At 45.3% G+C, this 27,545-nt stretch overlaps 1 protein-coding gene across 3 annotated transcripts in view; it reads right to left on the bottom strand.

Annotated features, from left to right (window-relative positions):
- The window catches only part of PIK3AP1 (phosphoinositide-3-kinase adaptor protein 1), a 129,445-nt gene that overhangs the window by 10,812 nt on the left and 91,088 nt on the right, over positions 1-27,545 (bottom strand). For all 3 annotated transcript variants that reach the window (XM_033187302.1, XM_033187308.1, XM_033187316.1), the window contains 7 exons: positions 24,882-24,977; positions 23,183-23,380; positions 19,752-19,817; positions 16,665-16,870; positions 12,626-12,698; positions 5,759-5,914; positions 30-100 (listed from right to left, as the gene is read on the bottom strand). In XM_033187302.1, the coding sequence (XP_033043193.1) occupies positions 30-100; positions 5,759-5,914; positions 12,626-12,698; positions 16,665-16,870; positions 19,752-19,817; positions 23,183-23,380; positions 24,882-24,977 (866 nt within the window). The remainder of the gene's footprint in view (positions 1-29; positions 101-5,758; positions 5,915-12,625; positions 12,699-16,664; positions 16,871-19,751; positions 19,818-23,182; positions 23,381-24,881; positions 24,978-27,545) is intronic.

Genomic DNA, 27,545 nt, shown 5'->3' with positions numbered 1-27,545 from the left:
GATAGGTGGGGTGGAGTCCCAGCTCTCACCTCATTGTCCCCTTCCATCCCACTGCTCACACTGAGGAGGCTCCGGGTGCTGGAGCGGTTACTCGTGCTACCTAAAGGGTAGAAAGAAAATCAGCTGGATTGAGGATTCTTTCAGGCTAAAATAAAATAGAGAACTCTAGCACTTACTTAGTTTTATTGATATAAATAATACATAAGCTGTAAGTATGGGGTTCTTCAAACTTTGGCCATCTTATACTTTTTGTTTTTTTAGAGACAAGGTCTTGCTGGAGGGCAGTGGTATGATCACAGCTCACGGTAGCCTCAAACTCCTGGACACAAACAATCCTTCTGCCTTAGCCCCCTAAGTAGCTGGGACTACAGGTGTGTGCCGCCACTCCTAGCCCATTTTCTTTCTTTTTTTTTTTTTGTTAGCAACAGGATCTCACTCTGTTGCACAGGCTGGTCTTCAACTCTTGGGCTCAAGCGATCCTCCTGCCTCAGCCTCCCAAAGTGCTAGAATTACAAGTGTGAGCCACTATGTCCAGCCTTATACCATTTTATTTGAGTTCAGTTTTTCTTTCAGCATGGAAAAAATTATTCACTTTCTGATGACTAACTTTGGCATTACTGCTACCATTGACTGAGGGCTTTGAAAATGTGATTGCCATTTAACCCCTATGAAAATCATGTTTGATATTAGTGCTCCAAATTGAAGGACAAGACAGCAAAGATGTTCTGATTCTCAGCTCTTCAGTGGTATTTCTAAAATCTGCAAACTAACTTTGTTGCTGCAGTTTTTTACTTAGAAATTCTAGCAAACGGGTATGTATCACCCATGCAGACATGCCTTGTAATAAGCGGCCAGACCCTTTGACACAAAACAAAATGCAAAGTACACACTCAAAAGTATAATTTTTTTTCCCCCAAAAACTGAGTTTTGCTCTGTTACCCAGGCTGGAGTGCAGTAGCACAATCTCAGCTCACTGCAACCTCCGCCTCCCAGGTTCAAGCGATTCTCCTGCCTCAGCCTCCCAAGTAGCTGGGACTACAGGCACATGCCACTGTGCCTGGCTAATTTTTGTATTTTAGTAGAGATGGCGTTTCACCATGTTAGCCAGGCTGGTCTCAAACTCCTGACCTCATGATTCACCCACCTTGGCCTCCCAAAGAGCTGGGATTACAGGTATGAGCCACCATGCTGGCCCTCAAAAGTATAATTTATGTTCATGGTCAGAATTGTGACTGTGTGAGTTTAGGCGCTTGAGGCTTTTCAGTTGGGAATTTATCACCTGCATCATTAGAATAGCACCATCCAACAGAACTTTCAGGGCATCTTTTATTATGTGTTATCCAATATGGTAGCAAGTGGGAAACATGGCTAGTGCAACCAAGGAAATGAATTTTAAATTTTATTTAGTCGTAATTAACTTAAAAATTTAAATAACCACATGTGGCCAGTGGCTACCATACTGGACAGCACAGCATTTTAAGCCCCAGCACACGGTGATCTAGCAGAGAAGAAGAAAGAATAAGAGTTAATCAACAAAAACAAGGAGATCTTAACTTTAATTTTCCAATATTCTTACTAACAACATAGTCAAGATCTTAGGTTTGCTGGATTTCCACTTCAAATAGCTCCTGATCATGTAAGTTTATAGGTAGTCAAAAAATAGTTTTGACTGCATTCTGATATCAACTTTGAGTGAATTAATTTAAATGTTAGCTTGAATAGAGCAAGTTAAGATTATAATTTTAAATTACTTTTGGGGGGCAGATTTTTAAATTTAAAATAATATGTCAAAATGTTTCTATAATTCAGGGGATGCAGAATTTGTTTATTAAGGAACATGAGCTGGGTGAGGTAGCTCACACCTGTAATCCCAACACTTTGGGAGGCCGAGGTGGGTAGATCACGAGGTCAGCAGTTCAAGACCAGCCTGGCCAAGATGGTGAAACCCCGTATCTACTAAAAATACAAAAATTAGCTGGGCGTGGTAGCGGGTGCCTGTAATTCCAGCTACTTGGGAGACTGAGGCAGAGAACTGCTTGAACCTGGGAGGCAGAGATTGCAGTGAGCTGAGATCGTGCTACTGCACTTCAGCCTGGGTGACAGAGTGAGGCTCCGTCTCAAAAAAAAAAAAAAAAGGAACATGTGATCCTGTCGCTTTCTACTCGTTACCCATAAGTAACACTGTTCAAGGACCAGGCTGTCTTTTTCTCCCTACTCTTCCCAGCCCACAGTCCACTCTTGTCCACAAGTTTAAAACCTCCTCAGTCTCCAAGGCTCAGGACAAATGCCATCAAAACCTTCCCACATTCCCCCAACTAAAAGTAACCCCTCGGGCCCACGGGCCCCCATCCCTTTGTGGCTAAGCCTCCCCATGCCATTCCTCATTGTCCATCACATTCCCTTATGATGAGCCATATCCCTTTGAAGTTTATCTACTAGCAAGAAGTAATAAAGCTGCCACAGGCATCGGCTCCATGACTTCGGAAACTCATAGCCATCAGTTCCCCCTGTCCCTTCTGCTGGCATTCTTAAATCTTCAATCCCAGTGTTTGGCTCTGAACCTTGGCCCTGGCCCTCCTCCTCTCCAGGCTGATGACTTGCTTGCCCAAATCCCCTTTAGGCTGACAGTTGTTAGGAGACTCTCACCCCAGCTCCCATCATCTTCACATTTGCCAGGGGGAAGAGGGGCAGTGCCCACCCCTTGGTAGGCTTCTACTATCAGGGGAGAAGTACCGGACAAGCATCTAATGCCATGCTACTCGTGTACTTTCTCTCCTCCGTTACAAGCCTCCTAAGGACAGGCTCTGGTTCTTTTTCATCTTTGGTTCTCTAGCATACAGCCTAGTTCAGTATACACAGAGCTGTCCTCAGTATTTGGTGGATCAATGAGTGAGAGAAAAAAATGACCATATAAAAGTATACTATGATTCTTAAGAACCTTGGTTACACTTGAAATTAGAGGTTGTTTTAAAAAAGAAAGAAAGAAAAAAGAAACTTGGGCCAGACAACCTAGGAGGTCAACAACCTTTCTGTTATGCAATTTTTGTTCTCTTAAACATAACACTAGTATCTGGCGCTTGAATTTTTAGTTATAACCAGATTTAACCTGCAACTGTTTTTCCATGGTTCCCAAGAGATGACAGCTGCACCATAATACAAACAGTGCTTTTTTAAGGGTGTGACTCAGGGGGTTAAGGGGCAGTTGGTGGATAAGCTGGGCCATCCTCACTCTCCCTCCCTGCCATGGGAACTATTTCTATTTGGAAGGCAGTGCATCCCCACAGTTGAAAGCACAGGAAGATGTGGATGTGAATCCCAGACCCCCTGCTTGCTTGCCAAGAGACTTGGGGCAAGTCGCCTACCCATTTTCTTATCTAGAAACTCACAGCACTGTTATATAAAATGAACCCGAAAATATGGTGACATGCTTGGCACAGGGCACGCAAAGAGTAAGCATTTGATTAACGGAAGCAGCTATCTGCACTGTTATCCATTTCAAGATGGTAAGACTAACCCCTAGTGACCCCCAGTCAACCCTCCCGCCCAGGATCCACACCTTTGTATGCTCCTGCCCCCTGCCGCACTCTAGCTTAGCCACATGACCTGCTTTGGCCAATATGGCATTAGCAAGTGTGATGCAAGCCAAAGCTTGATAGGCACTAGCACACTGGGGCTTTTCCTTTTGGCCTATTCCCTCTACAGATCGTGTTGCCATATAAAAGGCTATGAATTAAAGGCCACATGTAGAGAGGCCCTGGAGAATGAGAGGTTTCCTTGGATGTTCCAGGACAAGCAGAGCTTACAGCTGAATGCTGACTCATGAGTGACCCCAGCCGATGCCACAGAGGAGAGATGAACCACCATCCCCACTGAGTCCTGTTTAAGTTGTAGGATAAGGCATAAATAAAGGGTTGTTTTAAGCCACTATGTTTTGGCATGGTTTATTGCATGGCAATAGATAATGGAAACTGTATCACGGGCTGGATGCAGACCACAGCCACAAAGTAGAGTAAAATCCATTGGTCTGTCATTTAGTAACATTTTCTAACCAGATGAGCCAGCCAACCCTGGGTACTAAACCACTGCACAAGGGGAAAAGTACAGTTTATTCTTCCCATCTTCTCCTCACCCCAGGCTATCCCCCAAAAAACATATACACAAAATCTGTTCAATTACTCTGAACCTGAAACTAGTGCATTTGTCTTGTTAAATTTCCAGCTGTCACTCTCCTCACCAACCCTGGGATGCGCTGTCCTCACCCTGAGAGGGTTCTACCACTTCTCCTCTCCTCTTCCACAGGTCTGAGAGACAGAGATAGCCAGCTGTCCCTTGCTCCTTCTGCCACCTGTGATCCCTGAGGACATCTCTCCCATTCCTGAACTTGTCAGAATTCTCAAATTGCTCCCAGTGGGCTTTGCATACAAATGATCACCCCCATTAAGTAAGGGGAAGTTTTCCCCTCTGTCCAAACTAGACTTCCCAGGCAGTCATGTGATAGGCTGTGGGTCTGTTTTGACAGGTAATGATGGCAGAAACATTCACCTGAAAGAGAAAGGAGCTAGGATCTACTCGCACCTTTGCCATTCACTGGCTACGTAACCTTGGGCAAAATTCTGTCTCTTTCTGGGTCACAAATACCCCATCTATACAGGATGAAGGAAAACTAGCTCAGAGGTTCTTGACCTAAGTCCATGGGTGGGCAAAATTGTGTGTGTGTGCACACATACACATGCATACACCTGTGCGTGTGTCTGGGGGACAGAACCAAAGTATATATCAGATTCTCAAGGAGCTTTGTGATGCAGAAAAGATTAAGAACCCCTGGGTTAGATAACCTTCCTGCTGCAACATGCGTTATGGGGTTCTCTGCCCGACATTTAAGGAGATAGGAGTCCTGAAATTCAGTTGCTCTCTGGCTCTTTTATTGCTTTCCTAGCTGTTTTGTTAGCACTGAAATGTATGAAATAAGAGAAACTCAATCTATGTGGCTTGTGAACCCAGTGTGTCTGGAGTCAGCTAACACTGCCCTGGATACGGGAACAAAGCCCTCAGCTCCTGCCTGGTGCATCAGGCTGTATTGTCTATGCAATCAGATGACTATTGAAGCCTTCCAGCCAAAAGGAAGGCATTTCCTCATTAGATCCTCAACTTGCCTGTAAAGTTGGAACGTTCGAATTTGAGTCTACTATTTTCTTTTTTTCTTCTTTCTTTTTATTTTACTTGAGTCCATTATTTTCTGATATTTCTGACTCTGTGCCCTTTCCCTTGCTTTATGATAGTTGCGGAAGCAGCAAAGAATGGTGGCTAAGAGTCTTGGCTCTGTATCCAGAATGAGTTCAAATTCCGGCTACTCCACATTAGCTATTTAACCTAGGCCAGAGCACTAAGCCTCCTGCTTCCTCCTCAGTAAACAGAGATGACAGTCCCTATTTCATAGAGCTTCAGTGAGAATTAAATTAGATAATCTATAAAGAGGCTTAGAATATAGTAAATGCTCAATAAATGTTAACTATTAGTATTAGGTTTTGATATTTAGAAAAGGGCTAGAGTAATAATTATCAAGTAACCGGGCTTCATGGGATACAAAGCAAACCTCACAGGCAAACAGTAACTCTGCCCCACCTTTTACACCTCTCAAACCCAAACCAGGCCCCACTGGAGATCTCCTGGGCTCTTAAGAGGATGTTTCCTAAGGCCCAAGGGCGCCAGCTGGAGCCCAGCCGAGAAGACCCCACCCCCTGCACCCCCAGCTGCTCACTTGCTGTGCTGGAGGTGCTGTCTGTTTTCCAGTCTCCCCGTCTCAGCTCCGTCCTGGGGGGAATGACACTTTTCCTGGGACCACTCTCATAGACTCCAAACTCCACTTTCGCAGGCAGGTGCTGTGAGTGCCGAATTGGGACCGTGATCTCCAAGTCTGGAATTGGAGGAAAGAGGGATAAGCTGTCAAGATACCAGACTGTCCCCTACCAAGCTGCCCAGCGGCCTCCCTCCGCCTGGAGCCTGCAAGGGAGGGGGAGGGGAAAAGACCACGGGAGAGGGAGCGGCCCTGGGTTGGTGGCCCTCTCCCCTTCAGCACTGAAACTACTGAATCCTGTGTGGCTGTCACTGAGAGACTGAAGAGAGGGATAGAATAATGTGAGAAAGGGACAGAGAAGTGCTTCTGCATCAGGGAGCAGAAAGAACAAACCATAAGAGAAAGGTTTGGGCCCTCAGCCCTGCCACTTAGCAGCTGTGGAACTCCAGCAAGACAGCTGTCCTCTCTGAATCACTACCCTCATCTGAGGAGGGGTATGTCCATCCTTGACTGTACAAACAGGCTGCGCTATGCAACAAGCACACTTCTGAAAGCTTTAGTATTTTTCACTCATTTAACCCTCACAACACCCAAGAAATAAGTATTATTATCATCAATGCCAGCAGAAACTAAGGTACAGAGAAGTGATGTAGCATGTCCTGTCAAACAGCTGGTAAGCAGCAGAGCTGGGATTTGAACCCAGGCTCCGGAGTCTAGGCTCTTAACCACTGCTCGTACAGCCTCTCGCTCTCTGCATAAGGGATGGATGGTGGGTGGCCCACACGCACAGTCATGACCCAGAAAGCTAATGAAAGGAGGTCCTTCGGGCCTATGAAAAATTTTGTGACTTGCAAGGCCCATGGGGTAAAGAGAGCTGATGCCTTTGTCGAACAAAGCACTGATCTGACCTCCTTACTGGCTTAGCCCTGCCCAGAGGTTATCTCTATTCCTCCCTACATTTCCAATGCTGGATTCTAGGAGCAGAAAACGGCTCCTCTGATGAGTAGAAAAAAAGTCTGGGGGCAGCAGCACCAACTTCTTCCTGAAGGCAAGATGTGCTCCTAGCTCAAGACTCACCCGGCTGCCTGGGACCTTCTCAAGCCCAGGGGCAGGGTTTATACAGCGGTGGCTGTACAAACTTGGGTAGAAGAGGTGTTAGCTTTGGGGACGTGTGCTTTTATCTTCTGGTACCACTTCCTCCTCCACCTCTACCCTTCTAGAGGACAGGTGTGGCAGGAAGTTCAGAGAGTCCAGGGGCAGAGGTGGCTCCACCTACCAAAGCCAGAAATCTGGCAGGGTGAATGGATAAACTGGAATAGGATGAAGGAGCAGCCAGAGGACAGGGCACACCAAATCCCCCAGTGAACATTCTGCACAGAGAATGATCAGAGTGGATTGTTGGCTTGCATAGGCATGAGCCTTCCTCATCTGGAGACTCTGGCTTCAGGTGTAGTGTATGGTCCAAGTGTCCAACCAGCTTCCTAGGTTTTTGTGTAATCCAGGTCTTTCTTACATGCTGGGGCTCTCTTGGCTACAACCATGCCATGGAAACACCCACCCCAGCTTGGAGCTACTTGGGCAAAAGATAGCCAAGGGCAGTCTCACATGGGTGGAACCCACAGTATCTTAGAGACCAAATGAGTGTCAGTCTTTTTATTTTTCTTCCAGCTCTGGCCTAGATTTTTAAAGATCATTTTTTGTTTGTTCGTTCATTTGTTTGTTTGTTTGTTTGTTTGTTTGAGACAGAATCTCGCTCTGTCACCAGGCTGGAGTGCAGTGGCACCACCGTGGCTCACTGCAGCCTCCACCTCCTGGATTCAAGCAATTCTCCTGCCTCAGCCTCCGCGTAGCTGGGACTATAGGCATGCGCCACCACGCCCAGCTAAATTTTGCATTTTTAGTAGTGACGGGGTTTCACCATGTTGGCCAGGATGGTCTCGATTTCTTGACCTCATGATCCACCCATCTCGGCCTCCCAAAGTGCTGGGATTACAGGCATGAGCCACCGCGCCCAGCCAAAAATCTTTTTTTTTTAAAGGGAGATTCTGGTTTGCTTAATTAACTTCAAGGAGGCAACTTTTTAACCTCAACTAGTTCTATAAAGAAGGAAAGTAAAATATACAGGAAAAAAACAGGGGGTCAAAAGTTCAAAAAATCAGGTAGAACCAGTCCGAATGTTTATAAAATCCTGATATCTTTGAATAAAGGTACAATGCTAGGAATAATTATCACGACTATATTGCACAGTGCTTTCCCAAAGTGCATTTAGATGCATTATTATACCTCCTTTAAACTTCATGACTTCTCCATTAAGTAAGTAAGTCAGGTATAGCCCCCAGTGAGGAAACTGAGGCACAGAGTGGTTAAAGGAATTGGATCATAAAGTGATTCAGTGACAAAACGGGAATCAGAAGCCAAGTTTCCTGGGACCCGGTTAGCTCCTCTATGTCCTGCTCCACAGGACACACCCAGAACACAAATATTGATTATCTTCTCTGTGAGGCCATGGCTCTCACCAGCCCTTCTCTAATTTCCTGCGCCATCAACGCTCTGGACCAGCCCAGTAAGAGCAAACAATCCCCTGGGGTTGAAGAAAAACGGTCAAGTTATTGAGAACAGTCTTAATTTTTAATTCTCTTTGGCGTTCTAACCCAAATTAAAGATTAATATTTTTTCCCTAAGGCAAACAAAGTTTTCAAATGAAAAATCAGTCATTGTGTTTAGAATGGGTTACATTCTTAGAAAAGATCCTTTAAGCACAAACGTTATTCATCAACCCTAATTTTCCTATAGATCAATGTTACCGTGTGTCAATAATATGTCATATTTACTCAACCATAAATGATGCCCTCACTTTGGTAAATGCCACCCTTGGACCTCAGCATGCAGTACAGGGTCCAACTTCCAATTGCCTGAGGCTGTTTCTCGTAGCAGAATGATGAGTAACCTTCCCCAAGCAGGCCTCTACCAATGGCGGATGGGGGCTGCTGTGTAAACGTCCCACCTGTCTCATCGCTCAGATGGGTGTTCTCCACTGGCTCCTACCTGTCTCACTTCTCCATCCCCTACCACATTCCCTGGGATCACCTCCCACACCAGCTGTTTGCTCTCAAATCCTTATCAGGGGAGAAAAGTTCTAGAAATGGAAGTGGTAATGCTGGCACAACACTGTGAATGTACTTTATGCCACTGAATTGTATACTTTTTTTTTTTTTTTTGAGACAGAGTCTCGCACTGTCGCCCAGGCTGGAGTGCAGTGGTGCCACCTTGGCTCACTGCAATCTCCACCTACCGGGTTCAAGCAGTTCTCCTGCCTCAGCCTCCTGAGTAGCTGGGACTAGAGGCACATGCCATCACACCCAGCTAATATTTGTATTTTTGTTAGAGACAAGGTTTTGCCATGGTGGCCAGGCTGCTCTCAAACTCCTGGCCTCAAGTGATCCTCCCACTTCAGCCTCCAAAAGTGCCGGGATTACAGGTGTGAGCCACCACACCCAGCCTGAATTATACACTTTAAAATGGTTCACATGGTGAATTTTATGTTATGTATATTTTATTACAATAAAAACCACTAATAAGGAGGCCCTTGGGGCCGACAGGCAGAACATTCTCCCATATAGATTGCTTGCTGTGCCTGGTCATTCTTCTTTGGTATCAAATTATATACAGTTTAATCTCTCCATAGTTATGACTTGATTAAAGCACCTGATATAAAAAGTACAAATACTTAACATCCCTCTCCCCAAAATGTCCTTGTCAGAAGGTCTGCTTCTTGGAGAGTGGGGGATGGGGGCTGCAGATGGGCAAACTAAGCCATGTTCTTTTGGTAAATTGTAGACATTGACCATTCTGATTTAGACTATAGCTACTGGTGGGCATAAATCATTTGTTCACAGCCTGAACAGCCTTGGGTGAACCTTGCATAATGTTTTAGAACTTGTTATTCATTCTGGATGGCCCTGCCTGAGAGGACCCCAGCTGGTGTGTGGACCTCTGTGTAATCATGAGTGCGGACACTTTTAGGAGTACTCCCATGTGCCAGGCACTGTGCTGGGCACTGGTTATACCCTCAATCATTCAATGCTCCCTACTGGAGTGGGCACTTTCACTTTTACCATTTTGCAAAGGAGGACTGACGCTCAGGAAGGTGAAATATCTTGCCCACAGCCCCCAGCTAGTGAGGGGTGAGCAGTGAGAAGGAATTTGATCCCAACCTCGCTGGCTCCAGAGTCCATCCCTGTACCCCTCTACTCCTCTGCATGTGCGTCTGTCCTGCTTCAGTACCTCCAGTGGCACCAGGCGGAGCCCAGGTGAGTGGTCAGAATGTGATGAGACCCAGAAGGCTCAGGTCTTGAGCCCAGACTGCTGAGCACACGTGACTCCAACACTAGGACTCCTGGGCCTTCACACACTGGGTGCACCGCCAAATCACAGGTTTCTTGATGCTGTCTGTATTTAAAAACCTGAAATGTTTCATTTCATCAACACTTCTATCTTTGGATTATCTATGGACTCTAGTTTTAAAAAGCATCTCAGCTCTTTTATCACTGAGACCCCTATTATCTGACCCTAGGATGACTGTGTAGATCTCGAAAAGCTTTTCTGTTTTCTCTCCTTTCTCTTCCTCTCAACCAGGAGGACAGACAAGTGTGAACTCAGGTACCAGCAGCATAAATTTAAAATCCAGACACCCAAGCAGAAGTCATAGGATGATCTCTCTGACCTTCTGCAATGGTTAAAATCTCTTAACCCCTCTTCTCCCAAAATCATTAACATTCGCTAGCTTAGTACTATCTTCAAAACACTGTGTTAGGCATGGTGGAACAGACCCTAGTAGGGCAAGCCAGACCTGTGTGAATACAAAATAACTGACTCATTAGCTACCAGATGGTGAAGCGAGTGTCTCATAGGTCTCTGTATTTGGCAGAGTGCCTGGTGCTTGTTAAGTGTGGAATGAATGAGTGGTGTCACCAAACAGTTTCCTGAAACCAACCATTCCAACAAAGCCTTCTAGAGCTCCATCACTGTGCTGTTCTGTGCACTGGGGACTCCCCGGAGCACACAGCAGACAAGTTTTTGCCCAAGTGGAGCTTCTAGTAGGAGGGAGATGGGGTGTTGGACCATAACCTTGAGGACAGAAACCTAAGATGATTCCAGTCTGTGATATGTGAAAAGAGAGGACGCCAGGGAACAGGAAGTGAGTCGTGGAGGGCTACTCTGGAGAGAATGGCAGAGAAGGCCTCTGATGAGGAGATGCTACACTGAACTCTGAAGGATGAAAAGGGCCGGAAGGTGAAGATATGGGGAAAGGCAGGGGAATGGCAAGTGCACAGGCCCTGAGGGAGAAATGCTCTTGGCTTGTCAGAGCAATAAAAAGGAGTCCAGGGACTGTGGCACAGGGTTTGGGGGAGAATGGAGGATGAGCTCAGGGGTCAGATCACATAGGGCCTTGTAGGCTGTGAGCAGGAATGTGATTTTACCCTGAGTGGGACAGGAGCCCCTGGAAGGCTTTCATCAAGGGTGTAGCATTATCTGATTTTTAAATTTTTTAAACATCATTGGCTACGATGGGTTAACTATAGAGAGACAAGAGTGAATATGGGGAGATGACTGAGTGGCTACTCTCTTAGTCTAGTCACGAGATGATATGGCTTGGCTGCAGCAGTGCCATGGGAGATGGTTAGAAATGACCAGATTTAGGATGCGCTTTGGACATCTGTGGACTGCTGATGGCTTGGATGAAAGAATGAGGTGATAGCAACCAGAGACAGAAAAAGAGAAGTGCCAGATTAATGGAAGGAGTGGTAGGTCCCACATATGCTTGAATGAGTAAGGAATACCATGTCCTAGGGTGGTCCAGGAAGGCATTACTGAGAAGGGACTGCCAGGGCTGGATCTTGCAGCCCAGTAGTTTTCATACAGGTAAGAAGGAAGAGGCGTGGCATGAGCAAGGGGCCCATGGCAGGAGAGAATGTCCTGTTTGGAGACCAGGGTGTTACCAGTCCCACTAGGTTCATGGGAAGTCAGGCAGTTGATGGCAGCTGGAGAGAGACTGTGGAAGCTGTGCACAAACAGACCTAGATTTTAACTTGGTTCTTCATGTAATAGGGCTCCATCCATTCAAGATCTGAGTGCCTCTGAAAGCCTTCTCCTGCATGCTCCTCTTGCTATAAGGTTGGCCTCGGTTAATCACAGAGGCCCACTATTCCAGAAACTCTCTGTGGGAAGATGCATTGTGGGTAAACGCCAACTTCTTGCTCAGGGATGGTGGTGCCACATGGCTGGCACAGAGGGTAGGCTTAAGGGGAGCGGGCCCAGTCCATAGTGTGCACCACTGGAATTTGTGGCCCTGCTATTGCACCGTGGGAGCCCTGCTACACCTGGGGCATGGGCTTCTGAAGCACTAAATGGTGTGGATGCAGATGACGCCATTGCTCACCAGAATCAGAAACAGACACCGTGTATACGGGATTTTTCCTTTTTCTGCTTAAAAAACATACATCCTCCTAACTGCCAAGGGGAGAGTGAGGGGCCTACAGAGGAAGTATCACCATCCTCTTTGAGTGAAAAGGTGGAAGGATGCAGAGCTGAATCCACTTATTCACTTCTATGCATGTCTTATGTATCAGGTACCAGATTGTTTACAGAATAAATAAGATATAACCATTGTGCAAAAGGTCTTTATAGTCTAGTGGGGGACCCAGATCTGTAAAGAGTGTGACGAATGCTGGGCAGGTGCTCTGCCCACTCAGGCCACAGCCAAAAGGAGAGTCAAGGACAACAGATGACAGCAATGTCCCATACAATGCAGCACCCTAGGAAGCCACATACCTGTCTGCTTTCCTGATTTTTGCTTCTCTCTCTGTCTTCGGGTGATGCTGTCTCTTAGCCGTTTAAGATTTTCCTGGAAAAAAATTGTTTTTTATTTATTTATTTATTTATTTATTTTGAGACGGAGTCTCGCTCTGTTGCCCAGGCTGGAGTGCAGTGGCGCTAGCTCGGCTCACTGCAAGCTCCGCCTCCTGGGTTCACGCCATTCTCCTGCCTCAGCCTCCCGAGTAGCTGGGACTACAGGTGCCAACCACCACGCTGGGCTATTTTTTGTATTTGTAGTAGAGATGGGGTTTCACCATGTGTTAGCCAGGATGGTCTCGATCTCCTGCCTCATGATCTGCCCGCCTTGGCCTCCCAAAGTGCTGGGATTACAGGCGTGAGCCACCGCGCCCGGCCGGTTTATTTTTTAAGTGTACAACAGAATGATACCCTCCGAGAATGAGAGTTTCTTTCTGATTGTATGCTGTTTGCAGGGTATATCACATTGCAGTCACATTTACAACATGCAAATGAGGCTCAGTGCATTCACAGTCAGCCCCCAGAGAAATCCAAATACTCACAGAATCTGTGCCTGAAGAGATGCCGTCTCTTCCAGAAGAAACTGTCTTTCCTCCCCTCTGGTTCCCAGCTCTGTTCTATACGGCCCCTCTCATGTATGCCTCTTAGCCCGGCTCACAAATACTCCACAGGTATTCCCGTCTCTGAGACTGTGTTCTCACATCACTCCCCTGACCTTCAGGGATGTTGGTTCCTCTCCATGAGTCTGGATCAAGGCCCACTTTCTCCCTGATGCCTCCCAAGATGCTCCAGTCCTTAGTGACTGCCCACGCCAACCATCCAGCACTTGGGCTACGCTGTCCCATCGTGTGTGCACACTCTTGTGCCTTGCCTCTTCGAGATACTGTGAGCTCTCCAAGGTCAAGAGACCAGGTCTTGTACCTTTCCATAATCCTGCCATCTGGTCCACTGTAGTCATTCAATAAATGTTGAATAGATTTATTCAATGTGAGGCTCAAGATTGTTGCTATTTTAGTCAATTAACAATAATCCCAAAGTTAAGTGCCTGAGCATTCTAGGGAAAATGTCCAGACAATCTGGCTGGAGCAGAAGGTTCATGTGGGGGAGTCGCAGGAGGCCAAACTGGAAAGGGGGGTTGATCTGCAGCTGCAGGCTGAAGAGACTGAGCTGTGTCCAGGAGACAGCAGGGAAACATTGAACATTGTGAGCCTGTCATGGCTCTAAGGTTCCAGTCAACTAGAGAAGAAGGAACGGAGGCCAGCAGACCTTCCTGGAGACTATGGAGTATGCCAGATGCAGGCAACAGAAGCTGACATGGGGATGTGGCTGGGGGAATAGAGAGACAGGAGCAGATGCAAGAGGACAAATGCCACAGAGCAGACCAAGCAGGACACGCCGCTGGCTGGGTGTGCAAAAGCACGGGAGAAGGCCAAAGAGACTCTGAGGTCTGATCTCTGTCTCCAGGAGAAGACAATGTGATGAGCACAGAGACAGTGTTGGGAAAAGAAAGCAGCCTTGAGGGACGGTTTGTTATTAGACATGCTGCGAGTCTGGGACACCTCATGGGGACAAAGCCAACTGGTGGCTGGAAACGTGGAACCAGAGACACAGACTGCACAGAGAAGGAGCTGAAGGAAAGCTTCAAAGTCCACTTATGAGAGGGCGACATGAAGGAGACAGAGCAGTGGACAGAGAGGCAGAGGAAAAGGAAGATGAGGCCTCCACCCAGAAATGTCTCCACACCACCAGCCCCTGGAGGGGGGAGATACTCAGGAAGTGCCTGGAGGCTATCAGGACCAAACAATGTGAGCCCCCATGGGCTGGGCTTCTGCCATATTGAATATGAACCCCAGTTGTCTGCTACACCCAAGAGTTCTGGGCCAGTTCATGGGAAAGGAAGAGGTCTCTTGGATATAAACAAAGAAAGACACGGCACATGTATACCTATGTAACAAACCTGCACATTGTGCACATGTACCCTAGAACTTAAAGTATAACAACAACAACAACAAAAATACTTGGAAAGGATTTACCTTTCTGCAACAATGGACTGGTACATACAAGTTGATGATAATGATAAGGCACGTAAATTATGTTCCCACTGGAAACCTGCCCTGTCCACCCCTTCTCATTTCCTTTCAACTTATCCTCAAACTACTTTAGCTGAGAAGCTTTTCAGCAGACTAAGTTAGTGGTGGCTTTTACCTATTTATATTTGTATTAATTGCTTACAGATTATACCTCATATTAGCAATTACATTATACTACAAGAAAATGTGAAAAAAGAAAAGAAAAAAAGAAAGACAACTAACATTTATTATGTATTTACTATGTGCCAGTGATGCTGCTTATAGTGGCTTATATCACCTAGACCTCCCGCTTCACATTTCAGAGGTGGAAAAACAGAGGCACAGCAAGGTCAAGGTCATCCAGCCACAAAGAGCAGGACACAGATGTAAATTCAGGCTGCCAGCTCCAGAGCCCTGGCTGTTCTTAACTACTGTGCCACGTGGTTGCACAACTTGGCAAGGAGCAAAAAGATACTGTTTAGCCAGGGCCAGCCTTTTCTCAGCAGGACTGCAGCCTCCTGGGGGCTCCTGAGTGAGGAGCACCCATGATTCCTGCATTCAGCTCTCCAGAGTGCCCTCCCACCCTTCAGGCCCCCAAAGGGAGGGAGGCATCTGGCAGAGCAGGTGCCCCTGTCTTAAGGAGCACTAAGAAGGCAGAAGGTATAGCGAAGGGAGCACAGACTCTGGGGTGAGAAAGGGGAGGTTTGAATCTTGACTGCCTCTTTGCCTCTCTGAGCCTCAGTTTTCTGTAGAACAGGAGGAATAATACCTATTTCATATGCGTGTATGAGGAGTGAAAGAGGTCAGGTCTATTTAATGTTGAACACAATGCCTAACATAGCACTGTCAGAGGTCAGCAAATGCTGCCTGATGACACGTTTCCCCACTCTTCACCACTAATCCTGTCCCAGAAGACAGGCGCCCATCTCAGCCCTGGAGGGATGCTGGTATGTCAGATAGCGTAAGAACAGAGATTAGAATACACAGCACCAGGGTCTATGGCCGTACCACCCTGAACGCGCCCAACCCCACCTGATGTCTGAGGGTAAGCAGCGTCGGGCCTGGCTAGTACTTTGAAGGAAGCAGCCTGGGGAGGTGGAGAGAGAAAGCAATAGTTCCAGTCCTGACTCGACCCCTCACTAGGAAAGTTGCCTTGGATGTGTCCCTTAACCTCCTGAGCCCCATTTCCTCCTTTTTAATACAAAGGCATTGGTGGACTAAGAAGAAACTTCCTAATGTTGAGTTTGAGATTTTTTATTGTTTTTAATTATATATTGTGTACACTTATGATACAGGTATGGAGTTATATATTCTCATAAAAGCTTCAAACTATACAGGTAAAGCAAGAGTCTCCTCTGACATCCCAGTCCTCCAATCCCAGTCTTCTCCCGAGAGGTGGCCCCTGGAATGGGCCGGAGGCAGCCATTTTCCAGATCTTTGTCCTTGCATTTATATACATGTCCACAGAAATACAGAGTTTGTGTGTGCAGGTGTCTGAGTTGTTTTAATTTGGGTGGTTTTGCATCTGCAACTTGTTTTGTTCATTTAATCATATTTCTTGGTAGTTTTCCAAGTTCTCTTTGAGTGCTAAAGTGTGATAGTTATGAGGGTATTTGGCAGTAGGAATAGAGAGAGGGACTCTGAAAAGAAAAAAGCTGGAAAGCAGAAGCACGGAGCCAAATGCAGAGAGACACAGCAGCAGAGTTAGTGTTTATAGCTGAGTCTTTGTTCCTGATCTCAAGCCTCATGGCACCTAGAAAAGCTACCCAGCTCTCAGCCAGGGAGCCATGTGGTTACAGACCGAGGTGACACTCATACACACTCACTGGTTCACAATGAAACTCAAACGTTTGCAGGCACAGGTGTCATGTACAGCAATACACAAGACAGCCATGGCCCAGCCCTCCTCCACTGTCAAGTGGAGACAAATTCCATACGAAGCTAGTTACCTGCTGGAAACGAAAGGACTCCGATCGTTTCTTCTGGTTGAGCTGCCACTCTTTGAAGTGGAGCACAGCCTCATCCACGTTGACAATGCCCAGCTTCACCTGCTCCTGGAGGGTGATAAGCTGCCGCTGGCCTGGTGTTTTCATCCCCGCAAAAGGGTCATATATACTCGACTGAGGTCTGTCCCTCCACGGTCTGACAGGCGGCCCTGGAAAGGATGGCAAAACTCAGCTTGACAGTTCCCCCACTGGGGACCGCTCACCAGAGGCGTAGGGTTAATGAGGTTGGTCACAGGCTCAAGAGGACTCATCTCAAAAGAACAATGACTTGTGGCCAAGAAGGGGGAGATACAACATAAAATCAGGGCAGAAGAACGCAGCTAATAATTCCAAAGCCTATCACACTAAAGCAGACAAGGCTGCAACATTTAAGGGAGGTGTGAAATCTGCTGACTCTCCCAAGTCTTAATTATTATTACTATTATTTTTAACAGACTTCATTCATTTCATTTTTCTTGTATAAAAACCCAATGTTGTAACCACAGCTGGAACCTGAGTCTTCTGCTTAGAGACTCTGGTGTGGGTCTTGAGAGATGGTCAGTGAATTCCTGGTAGGGAAATTTGGTGAATACAGTCTCTTTCCAGAGGTCAGGGATCAAGTTGCTATCAGTCTTAGAGATGGCATCAAAGGTGGCCCAGGGTGGCAGTGCAGTCCCTGGCCAAGGTGTAGCAGCCATCAGCAGCAGCTTCTTGGGCACAGAGGCCAAGATAATGCTAGTGCCCCTGGGGACAGGGATAAGGCACACCAGCACAGAGCCAGTGACCTGTCACGTTGCAAAAGCTGGCGTGGGGCTTGCTGATCTTGTTCCCCCTGTAGCCTCTCTGTGTAGGTCCAGTGGAGAGCTTGGCTGGGATGATGGTCCCTTGGATGGCAGTGGCTAACCCCTTGGAGTACTTAATACCCAGACAACATGGCCACTGTAGTCCTCAAAGGCAACAAACACCTTGAACCTGGTGAAATGCCCAGCATGGGTCAACTTCTGTGTCAGCATAATCTTCAGAACCCCATTCTTGAGAGATGACCCCAGGAAAAGGTCAATGATCTTAGACACCTTGATGGGCAGAGAGAAGAGAGCTCTCCCAGGACTTGATCTTCATGTCTTTGGCCAGGTGGTCTAACTTAGTGATAGGTGTCCACTCCTTGTTCTCAGCCTTACCTCCATGAATTCCAGAGCCTTGGCCCCAGCCACAGCCACAACCTCGGCCTGAATGTCACTGCCAAAGCCTCCAGGGAGGCCGTCACAATCTCCCATTCCAGGACCCCCAGGCTCTTCCTCTGCATCAGCATCACCCACCATTTGGTGTTTTCTTGAAGAAGCAGCCAAGCCTTAACTATTGAGATGCCTTTAGACAAGCATTTCTCAACCTTGGCACTATTGACATTTTGGGCCAGGTAATTCCTTACTGTGTGGGTGCGTCCTGTGTATTGTAGGATGTTCAGCAGCATCCCTGGCCTCTACCCATTAAATGCTAGCAGCACCCGCTTCTTTAGTTGTGACAACCAAAAATTTCCCTTATATTGCCAAATGTTCTTTAGGGAAGGGGTACAAAATCACTTCCAACGGAGAACCACTGCTTTAGACTTAAATCCACACCCAGAAGAGAATATACTGGAAGAGTTTAGCCAGGATGTTTCTCTTAGCCCCACTCTCGTCCCTCACTGTCTCTAAGCAGCATGGGGCACAGTGATTGTGGACCCATGGGCATGAAATGCCCCAGGAGACTGGAACATCAGTGGAATCATGACCCAGGCCCAACAGCATCAGGTATAAAGTAGGTGCTGGCTTCCAGCTGGCTACCCTTGGGTTGTTCCTGTGCCAACCTCTCTTCCACATTACAAATTCACAGTTCTCTGCTTTGGAGCTTCTAGAGAAATATGAAGCCAACCCTCATCTCTCTCCAGGCTGTGATTCCAGTTCTGTGGGGAATGAGCTATTCGCAGCGACCGTGGGGCCACTGAGGCAACTTGACGTTTCACTCAATTCGTATGAGGCTATTTGAATCTGAATTTCTCCAGCAGGACCCCATTTGGGTATTGTGATTCAGGGACATAACATGAAGAATAAAGAGAAATGGCTTCACCAGTGAGTACTGAAAAAGCCTCAAAGACATTTATCTATCATTCTGCCCAACCACTCACTATCTGTCCACACACACCCACACATCCTTCTCCCAGGTCTGCCCTTCTCAAGGCTCTCTTTAATGGTGTTGGGAGATGCAGTGGAGGAAAAAACAAAATGCACAAGCCAACCAGTTCCAGTCTCCCACTACCAGAGCCCTTGTGGGATGCCTTCAAATGCTTACATGGTGTCATGGCTACTTTTCAAAAGAATCCTCAATGGGATAATACTGAGTGTTTCTGCTTAGCACAAGGAAATCAAGAAAAAAAAGAGCACTTAGCTCCTCAAACTTCCTTTACAACTGTTTAGAAAAATGAGACTTCCAAGTTGTTCCCCAATGGCAAGCAAAATACCTTTTAATAAAAGTTGATTCAAAGTATAGTTTAGCTAGTATAGATAAGGTAAGTAAATAGCCCAGCAAGACTGTATCATTAGGTAAAGACTGGGTGCTGGGCCACCTACTTTCATCCTGTTGGCATCAACCTCCATTTTTAGATTATACTTTTATGTGCTTTATGGACACTTTCCACTAATTAAGGCCCTTTGTATGACCAATTTGTACCACATTGTGGAGGACCCTGATCTCTTTCCCACCCCCTTTACCATCAGTACAAGACTCTCAGACAGTGCCACCCTAAAGTATCCTTGGATCTTTCTATTGTATTTATTTATTTATTTAATTTAAGAGACAGGGTCTCACTATGTTGCCCAAGTTGGTCTCAAACTCCTGGCCTCAAGTGATTCACCCCCTTCAGCCTCCCAAAGTGCTGGGACTACAGGTGTGAGCCATGATGCCTGGCCTAGATCCCTCTATTTTTCAATGCCAAGGAGCTATTGTTACACTTGCAAATCACTGACCTATGAACACTTCAACCACACAAAAGTTCAGTTCATATAACATGTGGCTTACCTTTCCTGAGGCTCTCTGAGGAAACGTAGAAATTCCCAGGCTGCTCTTGACTTTTTTCTGCAAAAACTATGAGATAAACAATATTCTGATTACTGAAAAATTATCAAAATCCAGTACAAAATAATAATAATAATGAATCCATACCTAGGACCACCATGTGTGGTTCTGTAAATCAAAAGTGTAGAAAGAGGCAATTAATGAGAAGGACTAGGAATTGTTAAGTAATGGCAGACTAAGCAGACACAATCTCAAACTAGAAAGACAAAGCTAGCGAGAGGACATGATCAGCATTTACAAGCTCATTGAAAAAAACGGTAATGGGAACAAGAACATGTGCCTGGACTCCTGAGCACCTGAAGCTAGCCATGGAAAATGTGAGCCTTAAAATTTGAGAATAAAAGGAAGTACCACTTAAAATGCCAACTAGTGCCATAAGACAGAACTCTAAGCAGTAGAATAGTAAAATGTGTGCACAGCTCTAAAGAGATTAACGGATCATCACACACCGGGTCCTATTGTGGGGAGGGGGGAGGCAAGGGATAGCATTAGGAGATATACCTAACATAAATGACGAGTTAATGGGTGCAGCACATCAACATGGCACATGTATACATATGTAACAAACCTGCACGTTGTGCACATGTAGCCTAGAACTTAAAGTATTAAAAAAAAAAAAAAGATGAGGTCACTTATGAGGGACAGATTCATGAAGGTTAGGAGAGAAAACTGGGGCATGACAAAGGCTCACTTAATGGTAAGATGACATGGTGATTATGGCTCCCTGGGCTCTGAAAGAGGCTCTCTGAATCCAAATACTAACTCTGTGGCTTGTGAACCATATGATCTTGGACAAGTGGCTTGACTTCTTCCTGTCCCTGTTTCTTATCTGTAGAATGAGGATGATAATAGTTCTTACACTGGATTGTGATGAGGATTAAACAAGTTAATACATGGAAAGTGCTTAGAACAGTGCTTGGCCCATGTAAACATACTAAGCGTTAGCTTTTATTATCATTATTCATATCTAAACTTTGAGACTGTTGCCAATAGTCAGCAATACCTTGGCATGCTAGTTAACCCAAGTGATGTCTCTACAATGCCTTACAGTTTATAAAGTACTTCCTTCTGTATTATTTCATCTGACCCTCACAATAAGGCTATGGCAGAGTATTAGTATGTATTATAAGGACATGTATTAATCTATATGTGTATCATTACAATACTCATTTTATAAATGAGGAAATTAAAGCTAAAAAAAAAGGGTGAAATGGCCTGGACATGGTGGCTCACGCCCAAAATCCCAGCATTTTGGGAGGCTGAGGCAGGAGGATTGTTTGAGCCCAGGAGTTCAAGACCAGCCTGGGCAACACAGCAAGACCCTGTCTCCAAAAAAAAAAGAAAGGTGAATTGACTTACCCAACATCCTATGCTGAACAGCTGGAAAATGAATGCAAGAGCTGAGAGATGAACCCAGGTATTCTGGCCTCCAAGCCACTGCCTCTTTTGTCATCTCCTGCCTCTCTCCTTTCCTTTGCTTCTCCACAGTTTCCTAGCAAGTCCATCAGGGCTCTTGAGGAATCACCTGTGCCCCTGTCCAAACACATCCCTACAAGGAGCCATGCCATCAATATTGTTCCCTACTCCCTCCGCTATTTAGGAATTGCCAGCATATATTTGCACGCTTCTTAGATTGAGTTCTCTCAGAAGCAGCACCCAAGACAAGGATTCAAATGCAAGTAGTCTATTTGAGAGGTGATGGAGGTGAGACAGGGAAGTGGATGGTGCAATAAATGGTGGGTTAACAAGCAAGTTACACTGCAGGCAACCTAGGAATCACTAGAACGCAATGTAGAATGCACAACTAAGAATTCTCCCACCAGAGCGGCAAGTAAGCTGGGGCACTGATCCATACCTCCTGTCAGGCACTGGTTGAGGGCAGCAACTCTGTGTGTTAATTCCCCAGTGCTTTCAACCTGTCCTGTAAGAGGGCAGAGAAGGCTCCAGGTGCCAGAGGAAGCCCTCAGGCTGAAAGACACTGGTGCTGACAGGTAGGGTCCAGCCAATGAGCACAGAAATGCAAAGAGCTAGGGGACATGGGCAAGGAACCAACAGTGTCTGCTGCTCATGCCACGGAGATGATACCCAAGGAGACTGTAGGCAGGAAGCACTGACAGCACCTGGCAGTACGTAATATCTCACAACTGTATTCCTACCCAGTTCAGGGTTGCTGGATTTCGCAAAACAAAAATGTGTGTACTATTTGGGACATACACTCATTTGCCATTTATTTGAAATTCAGAGTTAACTAGGCATCCTGTATTTTATCTGGCAACCCCAACCCAACTACCTAGGGCTCTGGGTGAATGCTATCTTCCCCAATTTATAATTCCCTTTTGCCACACCTCCAACCACATGATGAGACCATTGAAAAACAGAATATAGTTCAGGAGCACAGATCTGGCGATTCTTTTTTTTTCTTTTTCAGACAGGGTCTTGCTGTGTTGCCCAGGCTGGAGTGCAGTGGCTCAGTCTCAGCTCACTGTAACTTACACCTCCCAGGCTCAAGCAATCCTTCCACCTCAGCCTCCTGAGCAGCTGGGACTACAAGTGCGTGCCACCACACCTGGCTAATTTTTTGTATTTTTTGTAAAGACAGAGTTTTGCCATGCTGCTCAGGCCAGTCTCAAACTCCTGGGATCAAACAATCCACCTGTCTCGGCCTCCCAAACTGCTGGGATTACAGGCATGAGCCACCTCTCCTCCTATTTCTAATAGTCTTATAGTACTTGTAACCATATTATTGCAACCAAGTCCAAAAAATAGTGAAACTAACAATGCTATCAGTATCTAACTAATGTCCCAGGGATAATTATGAAAAAGTCAAAACCTTAATTTTTAATAACATGGGTAGATGGACAGCCTCGCATAGTGTCTAAAAGCCAGGGCTGTGAAATCAGACTCCCTGAGTTCAAATTTTGACTTTGCTATGCAATGTTGAGTGACCTCTGTAAAACCTCTATTTCCTCATCTGTAAAATGAGACAATAATGGTCCTTACCTAATAGGTTATTGTAAAGATTAAATGGCATGTTCCAGATAGAGCATTCTTGATAGATTTCAATAAATGTTAGCAATTCAAAATTAATAATATCAGGAAGGGTCTCAGGAGATAAAAACGTATCAGGGTTCTTGTTTACCTGCCTTTGCAACTGTACATAAATACTTCCAGGAAGACTGGCACTCACTCTGGTCATTACTCCTATTCTAGCTTCAAAATCTGTCCCAAGATATGACCCCATCTCCTAGGGCTGGTTGAAGACCATTTAGAAGGGGATAGTCTCTGAGCAATGGTTCAGAAAACCAGGTCATCCAGGAAATCCCTGTTGAGAAGCTCCAAAGACCCAGCTGGACATCATTCCCTGTCACACTTGCCTTTACAAATGTATGGTTCGTTGTCAGGCAGCTGGTGAGCACCAGGGGCAGTGGTCTCTGGTCTGGGCACTGGGACAGGGGGCCTGCTGGCCAGGTCCATGGAAAAGGCATCATCATCATCCACCATGTGATAAACGTCTTCTTCCTGACCAAGATGGCACTGATCTCTCTCCAGATTGGTCATTCCCATGCTGTTGCCTAGAAACGCAGAGAAAGGTGACTGAAAGCATTGGCCAAACAAACTGTTTGATCGCCAGTCATAAAAGCAGAGTGAGGGACCCTACCTTGTTTCCTCAGTGCTGCCCCCTGGCAAAGAACTTTCCCCAATATCACTTCCTGTATCATCTGCTCAGAACACCACACAAAGCAACTGAGAAAACACTCGTGTTACCTTCGTTGACATCCAGTGATGCAGTGAAAGGACAGGAGCACAAGGATTTATCATCTCTGTTTTACTGCTGGGATTCAGTTATTCATCCCATTAGAATTAGGAAAAGTCCTACATAGGACTAACTGTCAAAGCCCTAGTTAAGAAAGGTGGGGCATTCACTGCCAACTATCCAATGAAAGTGGTACTTCTTAAAAGGGCTTAAAAACAGACTGCCCAGGACTCCCCTCTCAGGAAAACTTTTTGTTCCAGAGTTGGGGTCAGCATACGTTTTTTTAAAGATCCAAACAGTAAATATTTCAAGGTTTGCAGGCCATAAGGTCTGTTGCAGGGACTCAACTGCTCTTGTGACATGAAAGCAGCCATATACAATACTAAATAAATGGTCGTGTTGTGTTCACCAATAAAACTTTATTTACAAGACAGGCAAATGGCCAGGCTGTGGTTTGTCTACCACTGCTTTAGAGTTTTTCCCTCCTCTTCACTGTGAAAACTACTTTTGTCCCCTTCTGAGCCCCCTCTTCTTAGCACTCTGCTTTCTGTAGCTACTTGATCAACAGACTGCACCATACATTGTAAACAACTGGACAGGGTTAAAGAATTACCCATGCAACTTAACATCCTCCACCTTTGAAACCTTCAGTAATAATAATAACAATAATAAATCTTCATTAACTGCTTGTTATGTGCATGGTGGTGCTCTGACACCTTAATGCGTAATAACTCATTTAATTATCACAACATTTATCTCATTTTACAACGGAGGAAACTGAGTCCCAGAGGAGCTGAGTAACTTGCCTAAGGTTTTCCAGCTAACTAGATGGGAAAATTGAGAATAGATCAGAGTTTATGTTCCTAACCACTATACAACACAGCCTCAACTTAGTATCTTTGTATATATTCGCCTCCTTCACCAGCGAGTAAAGGCTCCTTGAAGGCATTGATCACGTCTTATTTTTCTTTGTATCTCCAGCCCCAATATCCAGAACAGTGCTTTGCACATAGTAAGGCCTCAATACATTTTGGCCAAATAAAAACAACATATGCATTTTAAAAGAGGTCTTGCTAGAGGCAACTTGTTTACCCAAACAAGTGGCTCCACTGGTTGGAACTCCTGGCCCACCTCTAAAGGGCTGATGGGGGAGCTCACGGTAGAGGGGTCGGGGAGACAGAGTGCCTCTATTCACATCACATGCCATGTATGCTGCAGCCCATTCCTTGAGGGGAGCAACCCTTATAAAGAATCAGACAATGTCTTGTATTTGTTTCTCTTTCACTCTTTTGGCTTCCCTGCTCATGGCTATGACTTACCTTCTAAAAACTTGCGGATCATAGAGTCCTTAGTGGCCTGAGAGAAACCATCTCCAGGGATTGGGTTAGATGTACTGGCCTGAAGCATTTCAACATCTAGATGGAAAAGGAGACTAAGATTTTTATATTGTTCTCCTCCACAGGCAAGGAGGTTTTTACAGATGGAACTATGAGGTTTGGCAACTCTCTTAAGAGATTCAAGCATTCATCAATCTATCCATCCCTCCATCCATCCTTACTCAAGAAGGACACCCAGTAAGTGTGGGGCATGAAAGAGAGCAACGTGCACAACCCTCAGGTTCTTCCTTGCACCACAGGTCTCAAACAGTAAAGATATGCTCATTTGCATTTGAAAGAATAGGTTCAATTTTGAAATACTACATTGTCGCATTGTTTGTTACAGAAAAAATGGAAGCAGGAATAACAGGGAATAAATTGTGTTTTTATATATATAAATAAATATATATAATATAAAAATATATATAAAATATATATAAAAATATAGAAATATTATATATATATATAAAAATAACAGGGTCCCAGGCTGGAGTGCAGTGGCCATTCACAGACACAACCACAGCACACTGCAGCCTCGAACTCCTGGCCTCAAGTCATCCTCCCACCTCAGCCTCCCAAGTAGCTAGGATTACAGACATGCACCACCATGCCTGGTTTACAAATTGTGGTCTATTCAAACAATGGAACATTACGTAACAATTAAAAATAATGTACTGAAGCTATTTCTATCAACATAGTTACTTTTCAAAAACATAATGTTGAGTGAAAAAGTTAGACAGGTATTACGGTATGATATTGTTTATATAAGGTTCTAAGGCCTATAAAAATATAGTACAAATTGTTTATGATTTCATAAATATGCAGTAAACACATAAATGTGCTGGGAATGATAAATAATGAATTTTTGGAAGTGGTTACTCTATGGAGAGGGAGAGAGGATCACTGGATTCCGGAGGGGGTTGACAGAGGACTATAACTGGAACCATATTATTCAATTAAAAAAAAAAATCTGAGACAAAAAAAGGAATGAAAAGGAAATACATATTCTTGAAGATTCAGAATCTTCAAAAAATACAATATTTTAGATAATTGATATGCTACCCAAAGGGGGCAAAATAAGATTCTATTTTTGTATTTGCTTATATATGTAAAAAAGAAACTCTGGGTCAGGCACGGTGGCTCACACTTTTAATCCCAACACTTTGGAAGACCAAGGCAGAAGGATCACTTGAGCCTAGGCGTTCGAGTCCAACACACACAACACAGTGAGACCCCATCGCTACAGAAAAAGGAAAAGAAAAAAATTAGCAAGGTATAGTGGCACCTGCCTGTATTCCCAGCCACTTGGGATGCAGAACCGGGAGGATTACTTAAGCCAAGGAGGTCAAGATGGCAGTGAACTGTGATCATGCCACTGCACTCCAGCCTAGGCAACAGAGCAAGACCCTGTCTCAGTAACAACAACAACAACAACAAAAAGAAGAAGAAGAAGAAAGAAAGAAAAGAAAAGAAACCCTGGAAGGAGATATAAGAAATTAATATCAGTGGTTTTCTAGGAACTGAGAAGATGGGGATAAATAATACAGAAAGATATTCCACTGTTCATCTTCTTATATTTTAGCTTTTCAGCCTATTTGAAAAAATAAAGAAATGCAGTATTCTGACATGTTTGTGTTACCTTATTAACCAAAAAACACACAAACAAAAAACAACCTCCTTATTTCTACTTCTTCAGTTTATGTCTCCTGGCAGAGTGGACGCATTACATAAATATAATGTACCTTGATGTCTTCCAGTTCAGGGCACTACAATTCCAAATGAGGAACCAGTAAACAAATCCCACCCGCCTGCTCTTGTCACCACTGAATTCCATAACAGACTAGAAAGATTAGGGTAATTGTACTAATCCTGAAGCATATCTAGAGATGCATTCATTATTTTAAACATGTTCTGATAAGAACTCACACCTAATTAATTCTTTAAAAATTCAAGACCAGAAAAATTCAACTTATATGAGACTTTCAGTTTAATTTGCTTAATTGTGTTTCATGGAACATTTTCCTCATGGAGTTAGAAAATGGAGGCTGGGCACAGGATGTCACACCTGTAATCCCAGCACTTTGGAAGGCTGAGGTGGGAAGATCGCTGAGCCCAGGAGTTCAAGACCAGCCTGGGCAACAGAGTGAGACCATGTCTCTCCAAAAAAAAAAAAGCTGGTCTTGGTGGCTCACGCCTGTAATCCCAGCACTTTGGGAGGCCGAGGCAGGCAGATCACGAGGTCAGGAGATCGAGACCATCCTGACTAACGCGGTGAAACCCCGTCTCTACTAAAATTACAAAAAATTAGCCGGGCATGGTGGCGGGCGCCTGTAGTCCCAGCTACTCAGGAGGCTGAGGCAGGAGAATGGTGTGAACCCAGGAGGCGGAGCTTGCAGTGAGCCAAGATCGCGCCACTGCACTCCAACCTGGGCGACAGAACAAGACTCCGTCTCAAAAAAAAAAAAAAAAAAATTGACTGGGCATGGTGGTGTAGGCCTATAGTCCCATCTATTCAGGAGGCTCAGGTGGGAGAATTGCTTGAGCCCAAGAGATCTGGCTGCAGTGAGCTAGGATCATGCCACTGCACTGCAGCCTGGGTGACACAGT

The sequence above is a fragment of the Trachypithecus francoisi genome, unplaced genomic scaffold, assembly GCF_009764315.1.
Source record: "Trachypithecus francoisi isolate TF-2019V2 unplaced genomic scaffold, Tfra_2.0 Contig01579, whole genome shotgun sequence".
NCBI classification, from domain to species: domain Eukaryota; kingdom Metazoa; phylum Chordata; class Mammalia; order Primates; family Cercopithecidae; genus Trachypithecus; species Trachypithecus francoisi.
This window is presented reverse-complemented; position numbering and strand designations above follow the sequence as displayed.